This window comes from Phalacrocorax aristotelis, chromosome 17 (assembly GCF_949628215.1).
Source record: "Phalacrocorax aristotelis chromosome 17, bGulAri2.1, whole genome shotgun sequence".
NCBI lineage: Eukaryota > Metazoa > Chordata > Aves > Suliformes > Phalacrocoracidae > Phalacrocorax > Phalacrocorax aristotelis.
Window position 1 is genome coordinate 6001098 of NC_134292.1, and position 27314 is coordinate 6028411.

Genomic DNA, 27314 nt, shown 5'->3' on the forward strand with positions numbered 1-27314 from the left:
ATGTGGTATCTCTTTGACAGACCTTTATTAGCAGACTGTTCCCTACATGAAGAATCCGAGTTAGATTTGCATTATAACAATTTGTGGTTACAGCTACAAAGATGGTTGTCATTTTGCATTGATTTTTGCATTCTGATATTCATATTCCCATTAGGCCACACTGGTAGGAAGGAGCCACTGCAGAATTTATGACAAGCCTCAAGAAAGGGGGGGTGGGAAAAAAAAAAAAAAAATCACATCACTAATCCAGATTGATTAGATTTCCACGTGGTAACTACTGACAGCACTGGATAGCCAAGGCAGAGCCTCACCTGGAAGACTCTCCATGAAGCACCAAAATCTGTCAGCAAAAAAGCAGCTGCTGAGCGCTCACAAATCCTTTCCCAGTTTCTCACACACTTCTCCACAGCGCCCATTTGCATGTGAAGAGCACTGGCTCAGCAGCGGTGCCTGCTGATCCAGCCTCAAAGCGCAACCGCAGCAGCTTGTGTCCAAGTGCAAGTTTCCTTCCATCTCTCTGGAAACTTGTATTTCCTTTAGTCCCTGAGATTTTTCCCCTCCCCCCTTACTTAAAAATTCCCCAAGATCGCTCTAAATTAGCCATTGTGATATCCAACATACACAGACCTTCTACTTCCCAACTTCAACCACCCACCTGAAATCCTTTCAGCCATGCATGGAGGCAATTCCAGAATAAGGCGAGCCTCACAGTGCACCCTCTCCCCTCCTCCCAAGGTACTGCTTCCTCACCAGCTCCCTTCTTTCCTATGGCTTCTTGCTACAGAATTTCTCTGGGCTGAGGTCCTCCAGCAACAACCCCTAGCGTGGGAAAGGCAGCTCAAGCCCCAAAGGGAAGGTACACAAGTGTCTTTAGCATCCCTCCCCACGACTCAGCTGTGTGATGTAAGAGAACAAATAGAGAACTTTCTAAAACAGAAGAAATACAAGCACAGTAACAATATTTAAACAAGTCTATAAAAATAGTCTGACATAACTCTGTTCAAATAAATACAAAATAAATATGCTTTAAGCAGTAAAACAGTGGAATGCAATGCTGGTCCATTTGCCCAAAATGAAAAGTTGGTATGAGGATCTCCCAGGCCTGAGAAGCCAGATCCTATCAACTAGAGTAGCCCATAATGCAGTCAGAGAAATCGTAAAGCCATCTCTTTCCCTTAGCCTTATGAAAAGCACCCTTTGATGAAAGAAATGCAAGCGTGTCTTCAGGACTGAAAGCTCACCTCTCCCAGTGAGAACCCGCCCTTCCTCCCTAACACCCCTTCCCAAAGCAGACATAACTCCTGGCTTGGGGACTCCATCCTGCTAATGCGAACCTGAACGTCAATCTACAAAGAGGTCTAAAGAGATAGATAGCAGCGTAGGCACGAGGTTTGGAAAAGGTCCACCAGCTATCCTCGGCACCAGGCAAAATGGAATTCAGAGGTCCATGCAACGCTGCACAGGGGCTCTCGTGTCGTGCTGGGAGCACAACTGCACAGGAGCTGTGAAATACTGTCTTTTGCTCATTAAAGCCATGCATCAAGGTGCCAGTCCATCCAGGGCTCTCCTGCCTTCCCCTTTCCAAGCCCCTGCTGAGTATAAGACAAGCCAATCCTGGCATGCAAAGGATACAGGCATGCAGGCTCTAGTCTGCTGCTTCTGTTAGTAAGTGCATCTTGTTAGTGGATTTATGAGACACACTCAAACCTATAAAAAATAAATAATCCTAATTCTTCATCAGGCTGGCCTAAGTAACCTTCAGCCTGACCGGATAAACCACTGCCCACCAGCCCTCAAAACTAGTATAGTTCAAAGTTACATTTCGTGTCAAGTCTGGAAGCAGAACATGAATGTCTCCTACCCAAAGGAATATATGTAAACATGATAACAAGCCTGGTGTGGCAGCAGCTCCTACACAAGGTTTGTACAGATTTAAAGAACAGGTAGGAAGTCAAACAACTGAATGGAAAAAGAAGCGCTCTGAATGGAAAAAGAAGCTCTTTCAGCAAGTCAGAAGGTGCTCATCTGCAGGTGAACAGCTCTGTGCACGCAATACACTGAAAGCAGACCTGTTACCCAAATCTTTGCTACTCTGCCGTACTGCTGGGAACTGACCTCAGCAACTCGTGCCTTAAGATTCTCCCAGAAGTTCACCTCCTGGTCTCCCAAAAGGCCCAACAAAAAGCACCACGTGATGGTTTATGTGGAGCTCTGAGTAGCAAGATGGCAAAGGACACCAGAACCTCCCTTTCCCCTTACTGACTCACAAACTATCTGAGATTTCACAGCTTTGCTTAGTCAGCTTAGTGTCAACACATTCACAGAATGAGAGATGGCTATACGTCTTGGGATCGCACCCCAAGATTTCAGAGTTCAAAGTCCTCAGCATCTCCTGGTCACCGTGACTGCACGCCCAGAGTCATCTTCAAGTTTTCATAAACCACATAGCTGATGCTTACAGCTGGGATGACCTTCATAAAGTTTGGTGCCAGACCCCGGTAAAGACCAAATGCTCCCTCTGTCTTCAGAATGTGTTTAAACAGTCCTCTCATTGTCACTTCAGGAGCACCCTCCACTGAAGCTGCAATAGGGAAAGACACAATAAATAAGGTGGCCTACATGGTGAAAGCACTTTAAGGTAACACCTGTCTCACACAGCAGTTGTGATTCATGTGCTTTTTGTGGATGTTCACAGACCAAAGGTGCTTCACAGGGGATAGCATCCACCCTCTCAGCCAGCCACAGCACTGCTGCACATCGCAGCCATTTTCCCAGACTCCTCTGCAGACACCCTTAGCCCAAGAGTCCTGATTTGAGCAAGACAGAACCTCTGTCCTGGAGGTGCTTGGCCCAGGTGCTAAGGGCAGCACAAAGTCCACTGTCCTCTTGCAGTACGGCAAATAGCCTACTGCTCAGCTGCACAAGCCAGTTGAGGCTGTTGCTCCAGTGTTTATGCTACAGGACCTTTACCCTGCTCAGAGACCATGACAGAAGCTCCCACAGTTCCCAGAAGTTCTCACCTTGGGCCTGCATGCGTGTCCTCACAAGAGCGAGTGGGTAACTGGCAAGCTGTCCACAGGTACTGGAGATGGTGCCACAAGCCAGCAGAACGAAGACACCAGGATCGGCACTGTTGACAGCATAGCGTTGCAACCAGGCATTTTTTAGTGTCTGGAAGGAACAAAGCAGATGTTAGCAGTGAAGAGGCAATCAAACGAATATCACATTACATAAAAGATATAGCTTAAAGGCCCAGAAAGCTACATGCAAATTCATCCAGAAGCACTAGGCTTCTCGAATCTTTTTGATCTGCTACTGTAGTGCCTGGGGAAAATCCCCTTCCTTAGTTTTCTCATAAAAAAGAAACGAGGGACCATGCATGATGTTGACTAGGAAAGGCAAATCATTGTACTGGATTATCTTTTAGGCCATTTGGCTAAAAAGCCATTTGTGCACCATAAGGTTGATCAGGAAAGCTCTGACAAATTACTTAAACTCCTGTAGTAACTGACAGGTCTGACAGCGATAAAGCTACACAAGCAGCACAGCTCTACAACAGGTTAAAGGCTTTATACCTCATAGACTGCCAGGTCAATACCAGCATATGGAATGATTCCTAGCATGTTGGGGATGTAGCCTTTGTAGAAGGCAGCCATTCCTTCCTTCGAAAGGATGTTTTTGGCACAATCCAACATGCCTGAATATTGTCCTGTCTTCCGTAGAGCCATCCGTGTTTTCAGAACCTAGAAGACAAGAATAAATACCATGAAGACCTACAGGAGAAATACGTATAGACAATGTCATTCTTAAGAGCACGATGGTCAGGACTACAGCAAGTGTCATGCAAGCAGTATTACCTGATGTCATCTCTGAGAACCCATTAATTAAGCTCTAATAGTGCTGGTGTTCTACCCACGTTTTCCCATCCCAGCACCTTGCCATGAGCCCTCACAGCCACCTGCCTCACCTCCATTGGGTAGATGCTGCTCTGTGCAATGGCCCCAGCCAGAGAACCAGCTAACAACCGCTCATGAATCCTCAGCATTTCTTGGTCAGTACCAATGAACCGCTTAATCTGTAGAAGCCAAGACAAACAGACATTGAGGCTCACTGACTTCTCTCAGCCATCTCTTTTTTTATTTTTTCAGCCTGCCCTTCTGTAAACCCTTCTGCAGCCAGACTTCACGCCCTTTTACTCACCTGCTCATAGGCCATGAACTTAATGGCAGACTCAGGTGCAATCTTCAACACATTGATGCCATTCCCTCGCCACAGTGACCTTGGTCCACCCTCTCGGATCATTTGAGTAAAACCACCAACAATGCACATGTTGTTACTGCGGGAGGCATGAACCTGGGAGAGAGCGAGCGCAAGCCTGGATTAGTTCCAGTCCTGATTACGACAGTGCTACGTTTTTCTGTAATCCAGGGACAAAGGGGCACTTTCTTATTTACCCAGAGATTTGTCAAGGCTTTAATCCCTTCCAGATAACTTTTACAATAGGAAAGCAAGCTTCTTTTCTTTTTTCCAGTGTTAACTAATGAATCTAATCAATATCTCCCTCTGGAATGGGTAGAAAGGTTAAATACGCAACTCCTACCCAGCATCAGCTACCTAGGGCAAACTTCTCAGCTGGCTCAAAAGCAGGTACAGTGACAAAGCAGGCTAAAATCAAGTTTTAATAACACTGATAATACTTATACTGAGTACGGGCTCTGGCAGCTGACCACCACAACCACTTCAACTCCCATGGCCTCAGGGTCTCTCATGGGAACACAAGACTTGAACCTGTTTCACCAAAACGCAAGTTTTCCAGTGCTCTGAACCCCAAAGCTCTCTAACAATTGACTTTTCACATGCCTACCTCCCAAAAGATTCTTCATATTTTTTCTTGTCAATGAAGAATAACTTCTTAACATTACTTTGATCATTCAAATAATCCAAAAAGCTTTCAAAAATAGCAATATAAGAGCAATGAGACTAATCCTGGCCAGAGTGCTGTACTGTGTTGGTGAACATTTTCATCTCCTAGGTATCCAAGAATATTGAAGGAACATGCCTGAGTATTCAAACAAACGAACTGCTCCATCATACCTGCATGAGCACTTTCAAGCGGTCCAAGGGAGCTGTACAGGTTCTGGACACGGCACCTGCGCCTCCACCTGCAACCAGATGTCTCCACCACATCCCTGTCTGCCTCTCTTCCACTGTGAATTCATCAGGGACGGTCAAATTCTCTCCTACATCAAAGATCTGCAAAAGTAAAAGTTGAGAAACATTTCATCAGCTAATGATCTTGCCAAAGTTTTATTGCCCTTTATCAGTGCTAAGCATTGAAGTACTGGATATGCTTATTCCAAGTCAGCAGCTTATCTATAGCCATTAACTGCTGTGCCTGGCCACAGGAGCTGCCACTGCTATAGCACATCACAAGGGGAACCCTCACACTTTGAGATTTCTGTCCAAGGAGCTGGCAACTGCTGAACATTTGTCTGCATTAAAATATGTGGATCACAGTAAGGAACAAAATTACCAACTGCGGGCAGCTGGGTGGTGAAAAAGCTGGATCTCTCCGGAACCTTCCAAGCTCACAGCCAGTTTAATCTCGTTACATGCTATTTACACACACTGAAATATCTCCAGGAAGGACGGCTGCCTGTCAAATCAGTTTCTAGTCTTAACAGGTCCTGAACCAGCAGCACCTGGCCACTGGTATGAGCTCTCAGAAGTGCAAGCCAAGTGAACACCTTCATCTTCCTGCAGAACGTGCAGTTATCACCCTGTGCCAGTGATAGGCGGCAAGATAACAGGACAGGACAGGAAGCAATTGGGCTTCTAGGGCTACAAGGCAGCTATTGAACCATGAAGAGAAAGATAGAGACTGCCGATAGTGGCTCCTGGGGGTCAGGACTCTGACTGAGAAGCTGAAGACAGACCAAGACCTGTTGCAGAGGAACCATTTCTTACCGTGGAGTGCTTCCAGTACAGGATGATTTCAGGAATGTTCTCCACTGGGTGCAGCAGGTGATAGTCTCGCCACTCATTCCAATCAATTGTCATTGTCCCATTTTTATCCATGCTAAAAAGATTTATCATTAGATGAGTACAGACTCCACTGGGTGACAAATTCCTCCTTCCCTTTGATTATTCAAGACTACACCAAAAAAAGCTTTGCAAAGCAACTACCGAAAGACTTCTAAAGAGACACAAGACAGAGCTAGGAAATCTACTATTCACCAAACACTGCAGACAGGTAGAAGTAACCTCCCTTTATCATCCCCTCTCTCTCCCCTTTAACTGACCCACAGGAGTAGTTGCATCCCCTCCTACCAAACTTAGGGACATAACTGACACTGAAGGGAAAATAATACTTACTAGGTGACAGGACCCCAGAAGTGTCCCGTCCTTATTCTGACACACAGGCAAACAGACAGAGGGAAGATAGCAGAGGAAAGAAAGAGGAAAAAACAGCACAGATAAGTGGTTGTTAACATGTTAGTGCCACATGCATAAAGCGCTCAGCATTTCCAAACAGCAACTGCACAGTCCCTCTCCAAAGCAGCAAGCTCAGGGCAGCAGGACAATCAGACAGGGATGCAAGTCAGCTCAGGTGCAAGCACTTCCCCACAACAGATCAGTAAGATAGGAGATTGACAGTAACTCTCCATAATGCGTTATGACATTGTAAGTGTCAATTCATGGGCGCGGGGTGGGGGGGGGGGGGGGGGGAATGAAGAGTAATAGGCAAAAAGGGAGGAGCTGAAATCTCTGGAAAGTGTATACAGGATAGAAAGATGAGATGGGTCACTACACTTCTTTCTAACCCCCTCAAGAGTAAAGGAGAAGAACCAGCTGAACCCTCACCTCTTCAGTATTTTCTCAGCCTGCTGTTCAGAGATCTTGACTCCCAGGTCCCGAAGAGACTGTACAATCTCCTGGGCATCAATGCGGCCTGCAAAGATAAGCCAGTGAGCTCATGTATTACAAGCTAACACATGCAGTAGTCTATTCATGAGCACAAGAAAGGTGTTTACCATCATTCTTCTTATCCAAACTCTTGAAGACCAGTCTCAGCTTCTTTTCATGATCTTGGAGATAGTGAACAAATTCCTCAAAATCCAGCTGTCCATCCAGGTCCTTGTCTCCAGCTTTCACAATTTTCTGTTCAGAAAACAATCAAAAACTCTCAGTTCCTTTGTTCATTCAGACAGATCCGGCCCTTCTTCTACCATATTTAAAGATCATTTCCTACATGATTTTGACTTTTCATCCAGAAAGTAGCCAATGGAATTATGATAATCCATCGAAGAAACCTGAGCAAAGCACTAGTGTAGAAAAGTAACCTGATTCCAGACAACTGTCTCCCAAAGTCAGTTACGCAGATGAAATGCCTCATGATACTAGCAGAATATCCCTGATAAAACCATGTGTCTAATCTCAGTCCTGTATCTCGATTAACACTTTACACAGCCCTGGCAGAGGTTCTTGAACTATGCATGAGGCAACAGATTTGCAAAAAGTGAATCACAAAACTGCAGGTAATAAAAACGCCTGAACAGCAGAAGGAATTTCTTGCCTGCTATGACTCTTAGAGAAGTAAGCTCCCTCTGGCAATAACTAACTCCAACCAGAAAAAGCCTGTCTAGCTCTAGTGGTCACAGCCAAAGATAAAAACCCCTATGAACTGGTTTAGGCACCCTGGAGCTATGTGCTTTAATTATACAAGTTTCCATGAGATGCATATAGAACAAGAAAAGGTTCTTAGTAGGACAAAGCTAAAATCAAGATCAGACTCCACGCCAGACATCTAGGACAAGGTAAACGACTAATTAACTCACTGCAGCATGGGGCAACAGCAGATGGACTGTCCTATCAAAGGGCACATGGCTACTTGTTGACAGGAGAGGTGATCTCCTCACTGCAAGAATGTGGCTCAGGGAGTTCCTATTCCCCTTCTTGTTCAGTCACTTGCCTTTGACAGCCTATAAGTCTTTTTCAGGATGAACCAGTGAGCAAGACTAAAAGAGGTATGATTCAGTCTACTGCATCACCTACATCTTTGTTTTGATTCTTGTAACATTTATGTGAACAGCAGGTGGGTTGTTAAGGAAGCTCTGAGCTGAAATCAAACACTAGGCTAATCCTCTTCACCAATATTTTGATCAATATTTAGGCTTCAAAGGTAATAAGCAGACTGAGGGTGAGGAAATACCACAATTGGCTTACGAGCACCAGTCCCCTTCATAAGCCTTAGGTCTTTGTTTCAATGCCATTTTGAATGACTTCAGTACTAAATACTTCACTATTAAATCTCGCTCTCTCTCACCCCATCAAGTGCTGTCACTTCAGCCCTAATGCTATGAGTATTATTCCTAATCGTTTCATGAACCTTAAATGAGAAAGTGCCGTCTCAGCTGCCCTGACCTTTGAGGTGTGCCCAGTGTTCTTAACCTGCAATTTATCATATGACTGTTGTAAAGTTCAGATATGACCCCACATTCAACTTGTAGGCTAAAGATAGACCAACACCCCTCACATGTCAGCAGATTGGTCTTGAACAGCTGAATCAGGGCTTCCCTCTGACTGGCAACCCCCAACCAGTTGACAGGCACTAGGAATTCAGAGGCACTGTAAGAGAGATGTGACTGGGCAACTGCTCCTGTTCTCTCAGCACGCCCCTAACAACCACAGAGATGTGCGGTGAGTGATCAGAGACCGCAGGTAATAAAAGCTGCCTTGCTCTGCTAGCCTTCTTCCTCCACGACCACAAAGCAAAGATGCCGCAAGCCTGTCAAACAGTAACCTGCAACACACGTTAAAGGTTGAGACTGACAAGCTCCCAGCATCTTCTCCAGAGATACACAAATATCTGCCTGCAGCTCTTCCCCTTTAACAGCAAATACGAAGTCTCTGTAGACAGAACTGCTCATCAACTGCTGTGCCGGCTGCAAATGTTTCACCTGCATAACACACAGCCCCTGCAGCACACTTTGGGACCCCACACATCTTAAAGCCTGCTACATCCCCCATTTGTGGGTCTGCACAAAGGTATAAAAAGCCTACCCAGCTTTACTGTTCAATAATCAGCTGTCTGGGCTCTTGCTAGCATAGTCACAAAAATCACGCCAGTAGCAGCAAGCTGAAAGCAGGGGCTGTGATAGAGTCAGACAGAGCGCTCTGCAGACTTAGTGCATCTCCCTTCTGTGGCGAAGGGAAACGCTCTTGCACAACCTCCCCCGGCTTAGCCCACCCACCGCTGCTGAGCCACTCTCCAGCTCATAGCACAAACCTGTTCACCTTCACCGGGGTGAGACCTACATCAGCTTGAGCTGACATTAGATTACACACCTCCTGTCAGAACGGGGGCAGGCGGAAGGGGGTAGGAAGGAAAAGGAAGAGGATGTGAAACACATTTGAGCAGACCAGTTAAAGCAGAAGAATCCATAGTTTGGAAAACCTCTTTTTCTATTTAACTTTCATCAAATCAACTGGTTTAAACATTCTTAGAGGCACTGAGATCTCATCAGCTTCAAGCCAAAAGAATCAAAAATAAAGGAGTCCACTCCATGCTGTTTCTGCAATCCCTGCCAAGAGGCAAGAGAATCATGTCCATGCTGTACCCAGCTATTACAACAGAGCTGTCATGAACTTCTCCCACTCCGACCACGCAGTTGGGGTGCTAGAAATCACCCCTCGTAGCTCACTCCCTCCCGCTCCTCCCTCGGGGCCATACCTGCTTCCACTGGCGGTAGGTGGAGAACTCCTGGGAAGGAATGAAGAGGCTGAGTCGGAAGATAGATTTGAGTTCAGCCGGCAGCCCCTTCGACTCAAAGTACTCAAACTCTGTCTGCGACTCCCCGAACACTGGCACATACAGACAGAGGCAGAGCATCTTTCTGAGCCGGAGACTCAGCTGCCCTGCTCAGACTGCCCAGGAAGGGAAATAAAACTGAATGATTCCCCTGAGCTAATTTCAGTGCGTAGTGGAAAGGAAATGCCAGTGAGTCTCATGACACATGCCTATGAGCGCACCCGGCTCTGGAGGGATTGGCTGTACAAGCCCTGCCCTTCTATTTAAAAGGGAAGCCGTGGCTGTACAGTCCCACCCAGCTGCCAGCGAGACACCATGTGAGCTGCCTCCCATTGCTCAACACCCAGCTCCCATTAAGACCTTACATCACGCTCACTGCAAGTTAACTCTTACCAGGCGTCTCATTTAACCCAAAAGGCTTTGGCCAACGTACAAGATGCTCACTTGCTGTTCCTTATATCCGATCAGTCCTTTCTGATCCTGTGCTCACCACTCCAGGGATTTACACACGCAGCACAGTAGGGGCCCGTCTTGATCATAACCTCTCCCACCATGCAACACAGGAGGACTCTCACTGTCTTCCCCTTCCCAAAATTATTCCTCTAGAACACAGTAAGAGCAAGATGCCACCCACTTACTGCTTTCGTACATGTTCAGGATATCCAGCTTAAACAAAGGACTCGATATTCCACTTTTATAAGGTGGAATGCTATGCCAGAGTTGACTGGCTTTGGTTGGAAGTCGTCCCAGAAACACCTGCGCCAGCAAGCAGCAGGGAACCCCTGCTTACCAAGATCTTTGCAGCACTCAGGAGTTACTAATACAGGCAGCAATAATGCCTGTGGAGAAGGTTTGCCATTGTGCCAGATACCCAGAAAACCAACAAAGTCAAAGGCGGGCTTCAAAACAGACCCAGCTGCTTCAAAGCCTCCTAGCTAAGCATCTGCACACAATTACAACAGCTTACTGGTTTTTCCTTCTCTCCCAACTACAAACATTGCAGTAGGATATGTGGTATAATGAGAAGTGGCCAGGGCAGAACAACATTTTCCAGTTTCTACCATTGACAATTTCACCACTCTAAGCGAGTTCCTGAGCTTTCATCTGGAGCAAGCCAGGCTGAAGAAAGGGAGTGTGGCACACGCACCATTTAATGGGGATATAATTACAGGCTTCTGAGCATTTAGTGGAGTTTGATGTATGGGATAACACCTAACACTACAACAAGAGTACCAAATAAGTGCAGTAAGTAACAATATGCTCAGTGCAGAATTACTAATTGCTAATTTTAAAATAAAGTTAGTCTTGATATTTGTCAAAGAGAAGCTATCGTACAAGGAAGATACAAAAACCCAGAGCCAATAACCAAAACGCTGTAATCCCACCTGCACTTTAAGTTACACAGCATGTTTGCTAAACTGGTTTAAGCCAGTCCAGCTAACAGCTTTCCCCACCACTGCGGACACAGCAACATTTTTCTTGTGTTTGCCATGTTTAAACAGACTGCCTGGCTAGCGCAAAGTCCAATAGGCACTCCCCTCCTCAGATCCTAATGCACAAGTGGCCTTTACATCTTCACCATGGTATTTTGTTCTTTACACTTAAAGAAAAGCCAAGGTCTGTAATAAGCTGTCTGTGGAGCTGCATGTCAATCACGCAAATTGGGAATATTTAATCTGGGGCTTTATTTCACAGATTTTTTTTTTAAAAAAAAAGCTTAATAGATCATGACTTACAGCAACTCAGTACCCTTGAAAATCATGACCTACAACGGTTTCCTATGCCCTCCCCGTCACCTCACCTACCATGGCACTACTGTCGCGTTACCTAACCAGGCTTAACCTACTCCCTGCTGACGTCTCTCAGCATGAAAACAGGATCTTCTCAGCAACTCCAGATCCTCTTAAAGATCAGCTACAGCAGCTCGCTACATGCACGCCAACAGCACACCCCAGCCTTGCCACTGAGCCAAGTCTCACTTCAAGCAGCACCCTAATGCAGCACACCACCAGCCAAGAGTAAAAACCTTCAACAGCCTGACCAAGGCCAGCAGCTCTCCCCTGCCCAGCTCCAGGTAGTAAGTGAACAAACGTAACTCAGATTTGCCCCACCAAGCCTGAAGATCCTCTGTAGTCCTTCCCACGAGTTGCCAAGCATCGCTATTATAGCTGCTTGGCAGCTCAGTTGCTATGCCAACATGATGCAGATTCTCCTAATGAACTCTGGAGTTGGCAGCTAGACTCAAAAGGGAAAATCTGCACATTTTAGGGAAAAAAGCCCTACTACCTGCGTCAGAGGAAAGGAGAAAGGTAATGAGGTTAAGAAAGCTGATTTTAAGCAGGGCATTAATTACAGGACAGCAAGCTAAGAAGGAGAAACAGATTACGAATGAGGCTTATGCCAGCAATTCTGGTTATAATGATAAAGGGAACTTAAACAGGCATTAACAAGTATTTGGTTTTCACCTAAAAGAATCCTGGTAAACCTGGAAGTACTCAAAAGCAAGATAGCTCTCCAAAGCTCCAGGGATCAGTGCTGCTTGAACACAACTAGCATGGGGTCACCACCCAAGTCCCAGCAGACACAGCGGGTCCCACTCCCCCAGCCCCTGCAGCGTGCATGTGGCTGCACAGCTGCAGGCAGCAGCACACCCACACCACGGCTTCAGATGTGATCTATGGACAGTACATCCCTCATTAGCACTGTCTGTTCCTGATCAAATCAAGGACAGGGCACAGAGCTCCAAATAAAGTCAGTCTCTTCAAGTCACTCCTCCCAGCTATTTCTTCCATGCACTTACTCTGCCAATGCAGTCAGAGCTGGACCTACACGTTTTTGGTCAATGTGAAGCCAGCCTAGCTAATACCCTCGCTCTGCTAAAGAGAGTACCAGATGGGTCTGTCTTCCTTCTACAGAAGGCTCGCTTTTCTTGCCATCAAGGAAGCTGCAAACTCATCGTCCATCTTGTTTATAGGATTCGGTTCTTATTTAAAAGCTGCACGGGTTACCAGTTTCAACACCCTGCCATTCCAACACTACCCTTTCCAAGTCATTTGCACTCTTCTAGGCATCTGCTTCATCACCAGTTTACTACATCAGCTCCAGAGGTACCTCCCAAAGGATGGGAGGATGCAGCCATACAAGGAGCAGGAAAGTATGCTGTCTCATTTTTAATTTACTTTGCTAAAAAAAAAAAAAGTCTCTAAAAATATCAAATGCCAGTGAGCGTCACAGCCACCTAAGTAGCATCCGCCTTCATAGGCAAAACAGCTTTCTGGGTGAGTACACCACAGGCCAGAGAGAGAACCGCTAATGCTCGAAGTTTTCACTAGGCTCTGCTGACTTGGTATTTTTTAATTTCTGGAAACTAGCTTATAATTAATTGTACAGTACAGAAAGTTCTCACAAAGCACAAAGAGTGTAAGTGTATAAAGTGGGGGAGTTAATCATTTAAGAGACCCCAGCAGAGTAAAGAGCCACAGCCAGCCAAGGCTGTGCAAGGGGAAGCACAGAGACTGGAGCAGACAACACTACATGATGTTTGACATAAAGGTAACCAGGAGGGGTGACCTGTTCCACTGACAACACACAGATCCAAAGTTACAAGTCCAGATGGTGACATCAGGGGTAGATCATACCTCTCCCCTGTGTACACACAACCGGGGGCCAACACATCCCATCTGCAATCATATTTTCTGCCACATTTGCATAAACAGCCTCATGTTGAAATCGTTACCTTTAAGCAAGGACCTGAGCAGAAACACACCAACTACAATATGAAGATTGAAGACCCAGGACTAGGAAGCACCTCAGGTCAAAATTACCAATACATGCAAATTCCTTACAGTAACCCAAGTACTGGGCATCGATATTTTGTGTGGTTTTAGCAGATACGTAGTTACAAGCGCTTTTAGAAAACAAAGTGGTATACCAGTCAAGAGACTTCTCCCAAGGTCACAGACATTCAGTGACAGAGAACAAAAGCCACATGTGCCCACATTTTCTTCAGACACCAAATAATACTGTCTGCTCATAGTGGTTTATAATCTATCCCTCAGGCTGTGTGAGACTTTTTGCAACATTTCTCCTTTAGACGGGTAATTAGAACACAGATATCTGATCAAGCTCAGACAAGTCACTGCAGCTTAACAAGTTACTGTCCATCAGCTGAGCCACCGTGGCTGGATACAGTATTAGCCAGCCTGAATTGCAAGGTAAAACATATCTGCATAATCCGCAACAGAAGAGCTTTACACTGCGTTTTACTTTACAATCAGGGCAGGCTAAAATTACAGTAACAACCTCCTAGCAGACAGGCAGTTACTTCCTAAGCTGCAATAACTCCATTTTACCACATCCTAATTCTCTAGGTATTTCTCCATTAGCCAATTTTAGGGTTCCTATGCAGCAAAACTTCCCAGGGTCACACCGGAAAGACAAGATCGATATCAGCTTTCAGAGAAAGCTTCATTTGCAGGTGCGAACAGATGGACTCTCCCTGACTGAGGGACCATTGTTCCCCTGGAAGACACCAGAGATTTTCAGCCCTCACTTTCAAGGTTTTTCTCACAGCCTCCTTCAGTTCTGAGCCTCTGTCCTTCTTCAGTCTGTATGTTCAAAAGTCCTCAAATGCACACACTCTTCTTTTTGAAGAGGATGCACAGTGCTACCTGCTCCCGATAGGGATGAAGGCAAAAGTCCCTGCGGATTTTTCAGTCTGATTCAAGCAGGGAGTGGCTTCTGCTCCCCGGCATGCAAAATACCAACCTGCCTGTTTCCATTCAAAACGGCAGGATATTCATCCCCTCTACAACCTGAACCTGTTCGTCCCCCATTTTAGAGAGAAAGCTTACAACACCACCCATGTCCAACTCCCTGCCAAATAAGCTGGATCCTGCAAGTCACGCACCCCTACCCCCCCGCAGCAGCCCTTTAGTACTATCCCAAGCTCCCACCACTCACAGGGGTTATGTCCAATTCTTTTTCCCCTAATCCCAGGTACCCTTGGGTCTTAAATCACATGTAGTCAGAGCTGACTGCACCATCCTCAGAAGAGATGGACAGCATTCCCTCCCCATCAAAAATAAACCAGAATTGCAGTCAGCCAGCACTGTGCTAGGAGCCCAAGCCCTAAACTAAGCCGCTTTTGTTTGCCTCCCCCCAGACAAAGCCTCACCATTTATTCTCTGCCAATTGTGCGCACCCACCACCTCCCTGCCCTCCCACCCCCCCGGGGAAGTTCCCATCCTCACGCAGATTTTAGTGTCTCCCTTATGCCACCCGCTCCCCAGGGACAGGCTTGCCTCTCTTCTGGGCTGTGCCATTCAAATAACACAGCCAGTTACTCATTTGCTCAAAACATGCTAGCTTTTCCAGAGGCTTGCCAAATTACCAGAGACTGACTCCGGAACATTTTAGGATCTATTTGATCCTTTGCCGGTCTCCAGTGCAGGGGTGGGATTCGCCACTAACCTGCATTATCATTCCCTGCCCTCTCCGTCGTGCTTCTAACAACTTGCCCAGGAACATTCGAGACCCCCCATAATCCCCCTTATCCCTGAACAACATTTTTTCCCCTTTGAACATCTTGACTGAAAGGTTAGATCACCTCCTCTCCTCACAATCATTCCCCTGGTCCCCCCACATTTCTCTTCCAGCAAGCACATGTGTTGGACCCTGTTCCTTTTTCCTGTTTCTCTCCCCCCTCCCCAAATACACATACAAACAACCCAGCTACCCACACACTCCACCTGCAACACCCCTACTCCCAGCAGACCACACGCTCCACTGTCATGTGCGCCAACCCCTCCTCAGGCCCCTGGATATCCCGTTACCTTTGGAAAATGCTCTGCGGGTCCAACCACCAGTAGGATAGTTGGTCTCCTTTCAGTGGGATCAGTCCCTCTGTCCTGTGGTTTCCCCAACATCTTTGGCCCTTTCTCCCCGGGGCCTGGAAGTGGGGTGGTGTTTCGGGCCTCATCCTCTTTTTCATCTGCAGGACCTTGGCATATGGCCCTGGGAAGGAAGCTAGACAGAAAATGCCAAAGGGTCTGCAGCATTGCTGCTCCAGCAAGCGTCCCAGGCAGGGAAACCCTGCGCGTTCAGGAGCTGCCCGCTGCCAAGGATGATGTGACTGCACTACCAAGCACCCCAAGATGGGAATCGGTACGGCAGCCAGCAGGAGGTTCGACCCAGCAACTCCACGGGCTCAGATTCTTTCTGCAGATGCTTCCTGCCTTTTGAAATTGCTGCTACTGCAGTCGTGCCTGGCCTGACAAGCAGCTCATTGTACCAGAGCCTCAGAAATCTGATGGCAACAGACAAAGCACAAGACCCCTGGCACAGAGAAGCCAAGATGCTGAGCTTTGGAGACTGCTTGGACAGAGAAGCTGAGACACTGCGCTTAAGAGGAAAGCTAAAAATGAACCTCTCCGAGAGAAGCTTCTCAGAGCTGCCAATTAACCCGCGCGTCCCGGCTCATCCTAACAGCACATCAGCGAGCATCCAGGCTGAACACCCAGGCTGCGTCCCCACTGCAGCAGTGCCCAGCCAATCCTCGCTCCCAACACTGCGGAGCTCCGGAGCAAGGCAGCGCGCGCAGCCGGGCGGGAGCGCGCCCTTCGCGCAGGAGGCACCCCGCAGAGACGCGCGCCTGCCAGCTCCTTCGGGCAGGCTCGGGCAGGGAGGGCAGCCCTCCGGGGCGCAGAGGCCACAGCACCGAGGCAACCCGGCAGCGCAGGACTGTCCCAGACGTGTATGTACCCGCTTCTGGGGCTCGGCGGCTTCGGCTGCAGGTCTTTGTTAGAGCAGCAGATGGTTCTCCGGAGAGAAGCCGGCTTTTCCCAGCCATGGCTGAATTAACCTCTAACTGCACCCTCTCTCCCTGGTCTATTATAGTCTCATCCGTCATTACAATAGCTCTTTGGTGCTGCATTGTGCTTCTGCCATTTGGCTTTCAGCACAACTTGGCGACACGCTTGCACAGCATTTATGGCTATTCATCTAATACGCTGTGGTTAAACTATTGCCGATTAGTCAAACAGGCCGAGTTCTGCTGAAGGAGCCTTTAACTGTACAGTTGAGGGTAGCATTAGCCGAGCCGCAGGTTGAGCCAGAGCAGGACTACAAGTATCTATCACTATATAATCACAGAACACATGATATTCCTTGAATTTCTACAAGAAATGCTGTGTTTCCCTCTGCTGCCACCGCAGCAATTGCTCACAGCCCCGGCTGTAAGGCACCAGGGCACCACCAGAAACGTCAACCCACCTTGATGGAACGTAGCAGCCCACATCTGGCAGGCACAACAGCAGGCTGGAGACAGTAAGGGCTTCTTTTAAGGGCTCATTTTCCATTTTAAAGTACCAACAACTTACTTTGTAGTCCTAGATTCTTGCCTGCCTTTTGCACCTACAGACAGAGGGCACTGCATGCCTCACTTTCCAAAGTATCATGACTTGTCCATAAGAGAAGAGTTTGGGGTTTTTAACACATAAGATAAGTAAGTACAGACCACAGCTCCCATCACCTGAGGCTCCCTACCCACAGCAGCACAGCAAGGCCCATGGCGAGCAGAGGTCTATTTTCAGCTATTAACTTTTGAGAGTGGCAGACTGTAGGAAATTTCTGTTTTACAGATACTAGATATGAAACTACAATCCAAAACCTGGAAGGACTGCAAGCTTTCAGCAGCCAATTTGCAAATAAATTTTAGAGGAAGAACACAAACATCACACTTTGGGAATTTGTTAATGTTGAATTCCTTTAACCAATCTGAGTAATGGAAAAAGTGAGAGACAAGCACATAGAAGACGTTACATTAAAGAATTCTGCAACTACTCTTCAGAGTTACTTAGGAAGAAAAAAATGCTGGTTAATAATAGTGTCTACATACAGTATGCTACAAAGTTTTTTACCTTAGAACTTGACACGCACACATAAAAAAAAATAACAGAACAGGAAAAAATACAAGTTTCAGAGGCAGTAACACTAGGGTGAAGGTGCAGGGGAAGCCCTGTCCCTCTCCAAGGAAAGCACAGCCCAGTTCTAGTCAGGATGCAGTCAGAAGCCCAGGCTCAGGCACCGGCAGAAGAGAGTGAGGAATTTTTGTCATGCCTCGATTACCTTGAGCTGTTGCCAGTCATCACAACTACAAGCACAAAGTTAAGCTACTTTCTAAAACGCAGTGATTCAGATCCTTTAAGATGACATTTGAAAGTTTCTAACACTCTCAAGCCAGAGGAGGAACAACGAAGATTTTCTGAACTAAGCACGATTCTTCAAAATCAGCTATTAGCCAAAGGCTGTCGTTTCGCACTAAGCAGTGAACTGATCTGAAGCTTACTATCGCTAAAAGAGGTCATCTCACACATCCACATCAGCTCTGTACTTACCTTCCTCCCATCCTCCTCCAACAGCCTCATTAACCCAGCCAAAAATTACAGAGCTTTCTGCTGGGGTAACCAGTTGAGGCTACTCATGGATGCGGTCCAAAAACGCCTGACTGCCTGTGGAAAGGGCATTAGAGCTGCCTGCGGCAGCAGCAGGCAGGCTGGCTCTGCCGCTCAGAGCTACAGGCCACGACACAGGAGGCAAAGCACCCAAGTGGGACTTTGGATTTGTTCTCAGTGGTCACTTAATGCTAGGCTGCTACTCACAAGGACCCATTAAACCAGCTGATGATACTTGACACTATTTCTTGCAGTTTCTCTGCATAGTATTAGCTTTAGTGGTGTGTGCATGGCAGGGACCCCATCTTCCTTTGTTCACACAGAGATTGCATAGTAAAATAATAATTTGTGCAAGAAATTACATGCTTGGGGTGCCATTAAACCAGAAACTCAGTAATGCTTCCTTGGCCTTTGTCCTCACTAAAGGAAACCTCAGAGGAATTCTGCCACTGCACTAAGACACAGCTCCTTGAGAACAGGCAGACTTCTCTAATCATATTTAGGTAAAAGAAAGCATTTCTTTTACCAAGTGGGGAATTTTATTAGGCCAGAATAATAAACCTAGAGATGGCAAGATGATTATAGCTAGAGGCAAGACAACTGCTCTCCCGCAGAGAATTTGTAGGGAAGTATTACCCTTCCAACACCCCCGTGAAGCCAATCATTCACACACAAGAAAAGATGCAATAAATACCATGAGTCCAGCCTGAACAGTGGCACAAAGGAATGGATCAGGAACACAAATTCACTTTTTCTATAAATCATGAACAAATAGCTAGACTGCACAGCCACAGCTTTCTGAGCCTAGGCTTCATTAGCAAACAGTCAGCCCTCCGGTTGCAGCTGTTCACATGAACCAAGCCCAGGATTTTCAAGGCAGGAAAGTACCAGGACTGCTCTGAAAGCTGGCTCTCAGCCAGCACACCAGTCACTGGGGGCAGAAGGCACCTGTGGCAGCTGGCCTCAGCATCCTACACCACCAAAATGGATAGTCATTAGATAGTCAGAGAAGAAGCCAACAATAAAGTTATGAAAGCTATCCACACAGAGACAAAGGAGAAAGTAAAGAGCAAAGAGTGACATGCTTTGCTTAATTAAAACAGTATTTTTCCTCAGTCGGGAGGTTCTGTTTCATGCCATAAACCCAAGGCATCTTGTATTCTGTGCAGCCACCTTACAGAGGCAACATCTTATGACCTGCTCAGTTTGAAACTCGAGTTTTCAAAAGGCTCTTGCCCTTTCCAGCCTGGTAGTAGCAGGCAGAAATTCAGACTCAGGCTACTTACTTTAAGATGCTTTCTAGAAGACTTCTGAGTAAATGCAGTGTTTTCCAGAAAGAATGTGAACCTCATCACCAGACAACTAGCTAATATGTAAAAAATGCAGGAGGGAGGGTGAAAGGAAAGAGGGGCAGAGGGAAGGGAGCTGTGCTTGGAGCAATAACCCTTCTCCTCCTCCGGAGCAGGAAGAGCTGCCACTGCGGTCGACATCTCCAGTTCCTTAGATGACCCGGCAGGAATCAGCCATGACTCATCTCCTTTGGGAGCTCTCTTGGAAGCACCCCAAGGAGCGCTGCCTACACATGTGCCACCCAGAGACAGCACCCAGCCCGCCCCAGCTGGGACGGGCCAACACAACTCTTTCAATTACCTCTTATCTTCAAATGCAATTTCTGAAAGATGAAACTTCCCCCCCCCAAAAAAAAAAAAAAGAGTATTTCCCATGTTTTAGAAAGCCAAAGTTAACTGTGCAAATGCTTCTTGCACCATGCCATAAAATTTAAGTCTTGGCCACTGCTACTTAAATAATTAAACTGTCTAGTGACATTCAACTACATCAATATATTGAGGTGACACAGCATAGTTCAGTGAACACTACAAAGAAACCCAGGTCACTTCGTTATAGGAACCCTGGCACAAGTGATTAGCTATTCTAGCTGATGTATTAAGGCAACCGGGGGCCAGTGCCAAACACAGGGAGAGCTGGCCAGGGAGGGGGATATATGCAGCCACTGCCCAGAACAGCAAGTTCCACCAAGGTCATACCGTGTCACATGAAGAACTGGGGATTGACCAAGAGAAAGGGCATCCTCAGTACTCAAAAATTAGAAACTCAACTTCTTGTTGCACTAGAAAGTTAACCAGGAAAACAGCTAGTGAGAAACAATGGCCTTGCAGCAGCCCAGGCCCAGGCTTGCTCTCACACAGCCCGTTCTCCTTAGGCTAAACGATGTAGAGTCACATACCAAACAGTTTTGTCTTTCCAAGCACCTCATGATCTAAGAATTTCAACAATTCCTCTTACAGCAGAATTCTCCCACTGCAAGCCACTTTAACTGCCAGAAACTCGCACAAACGAAGACGTCTCAATTGCCTTTCTACATTGACACTAGTTATCACAGCTACACTTCTCCACTCGAGACAAAGTCTGGGGCATCATTAAAGTGTGCTCATGTCCCACATTCAGAGGGACAAATATAGCAATAGGACATGAACAAGAACAAAGACTCATTTACCATGTGCTACAAGTAGGTCTGAAAGAAAAAATCCCTCCCCCTCTCCTCCTGCCAACACCATATCATGTTATAATATATGCAACGGAGAGCACAGAACTGCAGTATCACCATTTTGTAGGGCTCTCAAACAGGAGACCAAGTCCTTATTATGGCTTTGATGTAATTTTATTAACACTTGTCAAACATTTAAGGGTTCTGCTCAATATTCAGGCAGATTCATCACTGGTTTTGTTTCTTTAAAAAAAAATTACAAGAAACAGTAAGTATACTGAAGTCCTGGGATTTTTTTTTTACCTGTTCTTGTGTCAGTTATCTAATAATCCAGTACAGATGACGATAAGGAGACATCTTCCACTACTTAGCAAGGCATCTAGCCCTGGTCACTAAACTACACCCCAGAGAACACAAGTTGAAAGACCAAAACCCTGCCGCATATTCTACACAGGCACAATCAGTTGCTTTGGATCAATTTGGTTGTTTCATTTCACTCAGGCTCTGGGGATCCCACAGGCATTCACTTCACCATCCTGCAGGAAACGTAACACTGAGGGGCCACGTCAGTGATGTGCAGGATGCCTTTCTGCAAGAGACACTCTCACACAGCATCGACATTTAAAATTTATATGCTCAAGTCAAAGCTGCATCTCCATTTCACAAAGGTCAGCCAGCATCCTTCATTATCACTCTGCAAATAGGACAAAGGCCTCATCTAAATAAACCTGAGAACCACCACGCTCCTCCAATTTGCTGCAAGGTAGAACAGAAAACAATCCTGGAAGAACATCGCAAGATTGCATCTCTCAAGAGTTACACACCTGGTCGTGTATGTACACGAACCTAAAGCAACACTTGCCTCATCCACAACTGTTTGTTTATACGCCAGGTAAACTTATGCAAGAGCAAGTTTCTCCTGTATGTATTTGCATCTAAAAATCTCACTCCCAATCTACCCTGACCGTGAGTGGACATGCACTGCTAGTTTATTACATTAACCACACTAAGGCATGTCTGATGACGAGAGGCCAAGTTTGAGTAAAGCCTGTCACCATTACAGTGACGACTCCCTGGTCTCCAGCACCCCCCTCCTCCTGCCCTCCCCGTAAGAGCTCTGGGTCCAGGCAGAGTGACAAACGCAGGCAGCCAGCGTGCCAGCCAGCCTCCCCTGACATTCACTGTCACAGCGCGCCCTCCAGTCCAGCAAAGCTCTCACTTCAGGAGGCTGCTGGCCGAGTCTATTAATAACCAACGCTGTGATGAGAAGTTTCCTTGTGCCAAAGCCAATCCCTGTGTTTCTTCTCAAAGTCTTTGCAGCAGCTGTCAAAAACTCATTTGACTGATTACAAAGAGTTCGTGTGCCTCTTGAGCATATGTAAATCAGGGAAGGTAACAGAACCCTGAATTCACACCAACTCATCCACTTACCACAGATTTAAAGGCTTTATCTACAACTAAATCATTGACCTACAGATCTGCTCTTGCACCAGTTTTCCCAAGTGCATGAGAACAGGGCCTTGATCCAACCACACATTTCATAATTTACAAAGAGCAAGAACGGGCCTTCAACTCACTACAGACCCAGCAAATATGATCTTTTTTGCTTGCTATTTTGACGAACATTATACATAAATGTGTGGAGTTATTTAACATGTTATTGAAAGCAGTTTCACCTTGTGCTAAACTGGTTCAGGATATCCACATTTGTCCTTTGGGATTAGTCAGGAGATGGGTGGGTGAGAAGCTGCTGGCAAATACCTTTCAGCAGAAGGAAGGTTATCAACTGGAATTTCCAACTGTAACACTGCTTGCTTTGATACAACCTTGTGTTGCTCAGCCCTTCATGAGGAGTTACAAAGGCCTGGCTAAAAGCTCCACAACTGCCCCAGCACCATTCAAGACACACAAGCCATAAAGATGTTTTATCTAAATGTATATAGGTTTGGAGGGATAATTCAGTCTAGATTACAGAATAGTATTAGAATTTTGCTCTTTTTATCATAAACAAACTTCTGTAAAGCAATAAAATCTCAGGTCCTCCTTTTCCAGATGACTGTGAATGGAAGACAGGTAAAAGCATCCCACAAAAAAGATTCCCCACTCCTCTGCCCCTTACAGTTGCCGAGAATTTTAGTAAATTATGCACAGTATAATACAGAACATTCAAAAGGCTTGGAGAGTAAAATAGTTACAGAAACAGAGAGTCTGAAAGTAAGAACTAAATGACATCACGACAGAAGACAAGGTATTGATCAGAAACAAGATTAAACTTTTTTTTTATGATGGAACTGCTACAATAGAGTTTCTCAATCCATCCGTGGAGCCACTTGCAAAAGAGCCAGCTGATCTGCTATCTCAGAACAGCACGGACACAGCGTTCTCCGACAGCTGGAAGAGTCCAAGACACATACTTAAAAAGCACAGGCATTCAGAGGAGAGGCCTGAAGCAAACAGAACGCTGCAGGGTCCGGCTGCACCAGTGCAACTATGCTTCTTCGGTACAAACAAGAAGTGAACAACAGAACTTGCGTGGGAGTTTGGACAGCCAGAACTTGGAGATCAAAGAGGAGACACCAGGCAAAGAAAGAGGTGATGAAAGCAAATGTGAAGATTTCAGCAGAACAGGAGCTGAGGTAGTTTCATACGGGGAAGCTGACACCAAGGCAGCAATAGGCAGTCACATATATGACCTCGGCAGAAGAAAGCACCACACAAGGCCAGCCAGGGAGGACGACCTCATCGTTACAGCAGAGGCAACCGGACAGTTGTAACTGAAAAAGACAAGGGTTATGTTTGCTCAGTTTCTTAAAGCTGAGAGCATTAGTCCACCAGAAGATGCTCAGCACCACCACAGGAGAGACAGCTGCAGACAAAGTTCACCACTTCAGTCTGTCTCTAGGCAGCTGGGATGAATTCCACCAGTTCAAACTGTCTGGAACTTCAGCAGCAGAGATGAGGTTTTAGAATAGCACTCCAGCCCTGCAATTAATCGGGATCAGTAGGAAAACAGTTATATTAGCCAATATACAAATACTACCATTATACATCTTTTCAACAATACATCTCCAGATACAAACCACAAAACATAGTTCTGGTTCAAATACCCATATTTTCATTAAATGTATATTTCCAATTCCACGAGTCTATATAAGTATTTTCATGAGGGAAGTCAGAAAGTACTAGTAACAGGAGACTGACTATTCCAGAGGTAGATGTAATTTAGCAGTAAAACACTATCCCTTTACAAAGTAGAAGCCTTTAAAAACTTCTTCACATGTTTATCACTTTATTGCTCAAGCAAAGCATGTGAATTGCTTCATACTAACCAGTGCAAACAAGCATTTCTTTAGAAGGCTCACTGATTTGGCACACTGTATTTGTCAAATGGTTTAAAGATAACAGTAGGGGTTTAAAAAAAATGCATCGTTTACATAAGCAAATTCCACCTCAAAGGACATCTCAGTACAATCCCTTCTCTCCCGCACCACAGACAGCCACCTCTAAAACAGAAGGCAGCAATTTTCCAAGAATGCTACAAAGGGTTTTTATCTGAATAGGAACTCTCAGGCATTGAAGGAGCCAAAACATTGCTCATTTTCTTTTCAAGTTGCAACCCAAAACTATTATTGTTACCAAAGGACTTTTAGCCTACTGACGCAAAGATTAGCCACTCACAGCTAAGATTGGCGATAACCTCACATTACGAGCCTAATATTTTCTCCATCTGCCTCCCAAACGTTAGAAGGTAACTCCCATATCAAATGTACTGTTGCATGTAAGGAAAAATTAAATGCAGCAGAGCCATCAAGTAATTTACTAATCACAAGCAATCCATGTGATTTATGCCTAAATCGGTCTCCAAACACCATGTCCAATACATCAAAAAGGTTTTCATCTCAACACTTAAGGGCTTTTCTTGAGCGTGACTTCACATTAGTTATCCCAACGTCAAGGTGCCATTATTAGCTACAGATGGGGCATAAAAAAAGAATGACTTATTAATAGAACTGCCTGGGAAACAGGAAGTTTATTTGATTTTCCTAAAAGTTACACAATGCAGAAATTTTCTAGCCAGCTCTCCGAGGACTGTTCCCACATGTTTAACTGGAACTTGGGAGTTTTGAATTCTGCATCCTCATTCTTAACAGACGCTTTTACATGCTGAAGGGGATGCTTTGCAATCCTAACAATGCTTTGCAAACTCTATTCATCCAACCAGCCACTTCCTGTGCAGCGGAAGCAAAGGGCTAAGGGACAATACTGACAGACAAGGGCTTCAGCAGAAAGACAGGATTGTTGTTAAGCAGCATCCAGACAGCACTTCCCTCCAACACAGCAGTTCCAGTCCTGTAGAACAGCTCCTCTCCGCCACTCCCGCAGCGTGGCAAGCAAAGAAACTATCTGCTGGGAAGTAAAAATGCATTTTGTTTTATGGCGCATCCTCCCAGCCTGGGAAATGTCAGGCTGGATTTAATAACATGCCTGGGAAAAAAGCAGAATGCAAACCAAGACAGGCATGCAGTCAGAAGCACAGAATATTCTGGTGGATGAGACACTTTTACCAGAGGTAAAGGATTCAGCACCCATGGGTAGCAGCAGGTCAGCATTTCACAGGGCATGCACAGGTGATTTATGGTGTGATCAGATTTCATTACCAAAATGCACACAGCAGAAAATCACCAGGGCACTAATGTTATTTTTAGAAACACACAACTAAACCACTCACAAAAGCCTCACACTGCCAAAGAACTCTCATACTTCACAGCAGCAAGGAAGGTGCCAACCAAAAAGAAATGTTAACTGTTAAGGTGTTGGAAATTCAAAGTTAGAAAGGAACTAGCAACTCTGGAAAGCATAGATACATGCAATTAAAGGACTCAGGACAGGGAGAATAAGAACTGCCACTTGAATGAGATGTCTTTTCAGTGACTCAGAAGTTATGCATAAACACTTCTTCCTTCCTGCAGCACTGAGGCACTCTGAGATGGCACAGCCCAGGACTGGGCCCATGCGCTTATCTACTGTCCTCCCAAGATACTCAGCTTTTTTTGTAGTCCTGCTTGGAAAATACAAGAGACTAGGTAGGGACAAACTGCACTGAGGACAAGCTCATTACTCTGATTCATACAGATGTAAATTACACTAATTACAGTTAAACAGAGCAACATCACAGTGAACCTTGAAGCCTAGAATCCTCAGTGTACATCGTCACCCAAGGAGCTGTGACCACAAAAGGGCACAGCTCCCAGTACGGAAGTAGAAAGTCAGCGATGCACATTTTGTATGCTCCAGGTGCAAACTGTACGAATGCAGAGCAGCCTTCCTACAATTTAAGATATTTCAAACCCCTTAAAACAGACCAGTGAATTGGGCACATATAAGCCATCTCGGGCAAGAAACCTGAGTAGCCACGTGCTGCCGAACAGACTAAAGTGAGGAAACGCAATGACACAAGGAAGACTGCGCGACAACCTGACGGCACCTATCCCTTCCAAGAAATCTTTTACAAATTTAATTAAGCATGCAAGCTTCCTACCCCTTGAACCTGGAGAAGAAGTATTTCCTTTATGGTTCTTCCTGTTAAGTTTTCAATCTTAAATTTCCGCAGTTAATACCGTACAAGTCTACAAGTGGTTAGCAAGCTGCTTCCCGTGGGTTTAGTGCTCAAGTCAGCAGGGTCGCTCTTAGCGGGGTCCCCAGAGGTGCCCCAAAGCAGAGCGGAGCAGCCGCATCTCCCACGGCACGAACACTCGGGGTCCTGGCGCTGGGCGGCGGGAAGATGACGGGGTGCAGGTGCCGGCATGCGACGAGCTGCCGCCGGCTGCCACCACTCACCTAGCGGGGGTTCTCCCCGGCCCGGGCACAGCTCAAGGCTCTTCAGAGCCCACCTCCCGCTCCCGGCACTGCTGGGCGGGGGCAAGATGAGGAGGGGCCCCCCAGGTACCCCTCCAGGAGCGCAGGCCCGGAGCCCAGCCCCGCCGGACCCAGCCCGGATCCGCCGCCCCCCCGCCGCTCACCAGCAGATCCAGCTCGGTGCGGTGCAGCCCGAGGCGGCCGAGGCCCACGGCCAGGTCGTGGATGCAGAGCGCACCATCGCGGTTCACGTCGAGCTTCTGGAAGAGGGCGCGGAGGCGCCGGTCCTGCTCTGAAGCCTCACAGAGAGCGCGCCCGCAGGGGCCCGCGCTCCCGCTCCCGCCGCCACCTTCAGCCGCCGGCCCGGGCGCCGCGGCGGCGGCCCGCGGGGAGCCGCAGGGGCAGAGGACGCCGCTCACCACCGGGGAGGCGAGGGAGCGCCGCGCCCCCGGCATCGCCCCGCCGCCCGCCCGCTTCTCGGCCGCGCTGAGGCCGGCAAATGGCGACGCTTCCGCCGCGAGGAACCGACACGGAGCGCTTCCGCCTTCGCGCCACACACCGCGGCCACCACGTGACGGCCGCGCGCCGGCCAATGGCAGCGGCCCGCGCGCCGGCGTCAGCCACCACGCCCCTGCCCACACCCCCAGCTTCCACGCGCTCCTGCGAGGTGGGCGGGGATGATGCCAGA

General features: G+C 46.8%; 1 protein-coding gene across 3 annotated transcripts; it reads right to left on the reverse strand.

The window, feature by feature from the left end:
- Window positions 1–8: 8 nt before the first annotated feature.
- On the reverse strand, window positions 9–27154 carry SLC25A25 (solute carrier family 25 member 25). 3 transcript variants are annotated; one of them, XM_075112257.1, is made up of 10 exons: window positions 26791–27154; window positions 7035–7161; window positions 6865–6952; window positions 5968–6079; window positions 5095–5253; window positions 4201–4353; window positions 3968–4075; window positions 3576–3743; window positions 3021–3171; window positions 9–2581 (listed from the first exon to the last, which is right to left on the reverse strand). In XM_075112257.1, the coding sequence occupies exons 1-10, from the start codon at window positions 27079–27081 to the stop codon at window positions 2397–2399; spliced, it is 1542 nt and encodes a 513-aa protein (XP_074968358.1). In that variant the 5' UTR covers window positions 27082–27154; the 3' UTR covers window positions 9–2396. The 3 variants fall into 3 exon arrangements, with proteins under 3 accessions (XP_074968358.1, XP_074968359.1, XP_074968360.1); XM_075112258.1 differs by lacking the exon at window positions 26791–27154 and adding an exon at window positions 15646–15885; XM_075112259.1 differs by lacking the exon at window positions 26791–27154 and adding an exon at window positions 9734–10059.
- Between the last annotated feature and the right edge of the window lie 160 nt (window positions 27155–27314).

What these genes read in the sequence shown, in the direction of transcription:
- SLC25A25 (XM_075112257.1), bottom strand. Translation starts at nt 27,081, where the DNA reads ATGCCGGGGGCGCGGCGCTCCCTCGCCTCCCCGGTGGTGAGCGGCGTC. An exon ending in TTTGGATAAGAAGAATGATG is followed by an intron (nt 6,953 to 7,034) that starts GTAAACACCTTT and finishes TTATCTTTGCAG; the next exon opens with GCCGCATTGATGCCCAGGAG. An exon ending in TGTACTGGAAGCACTCCACG is followed by an intron (nt 5,254 to 5,967) that starts GTAAGAAATGGT and finishes TTACTTTTGCAG; the next exon opens with ATCTTTGATGTAGGAGAGAA.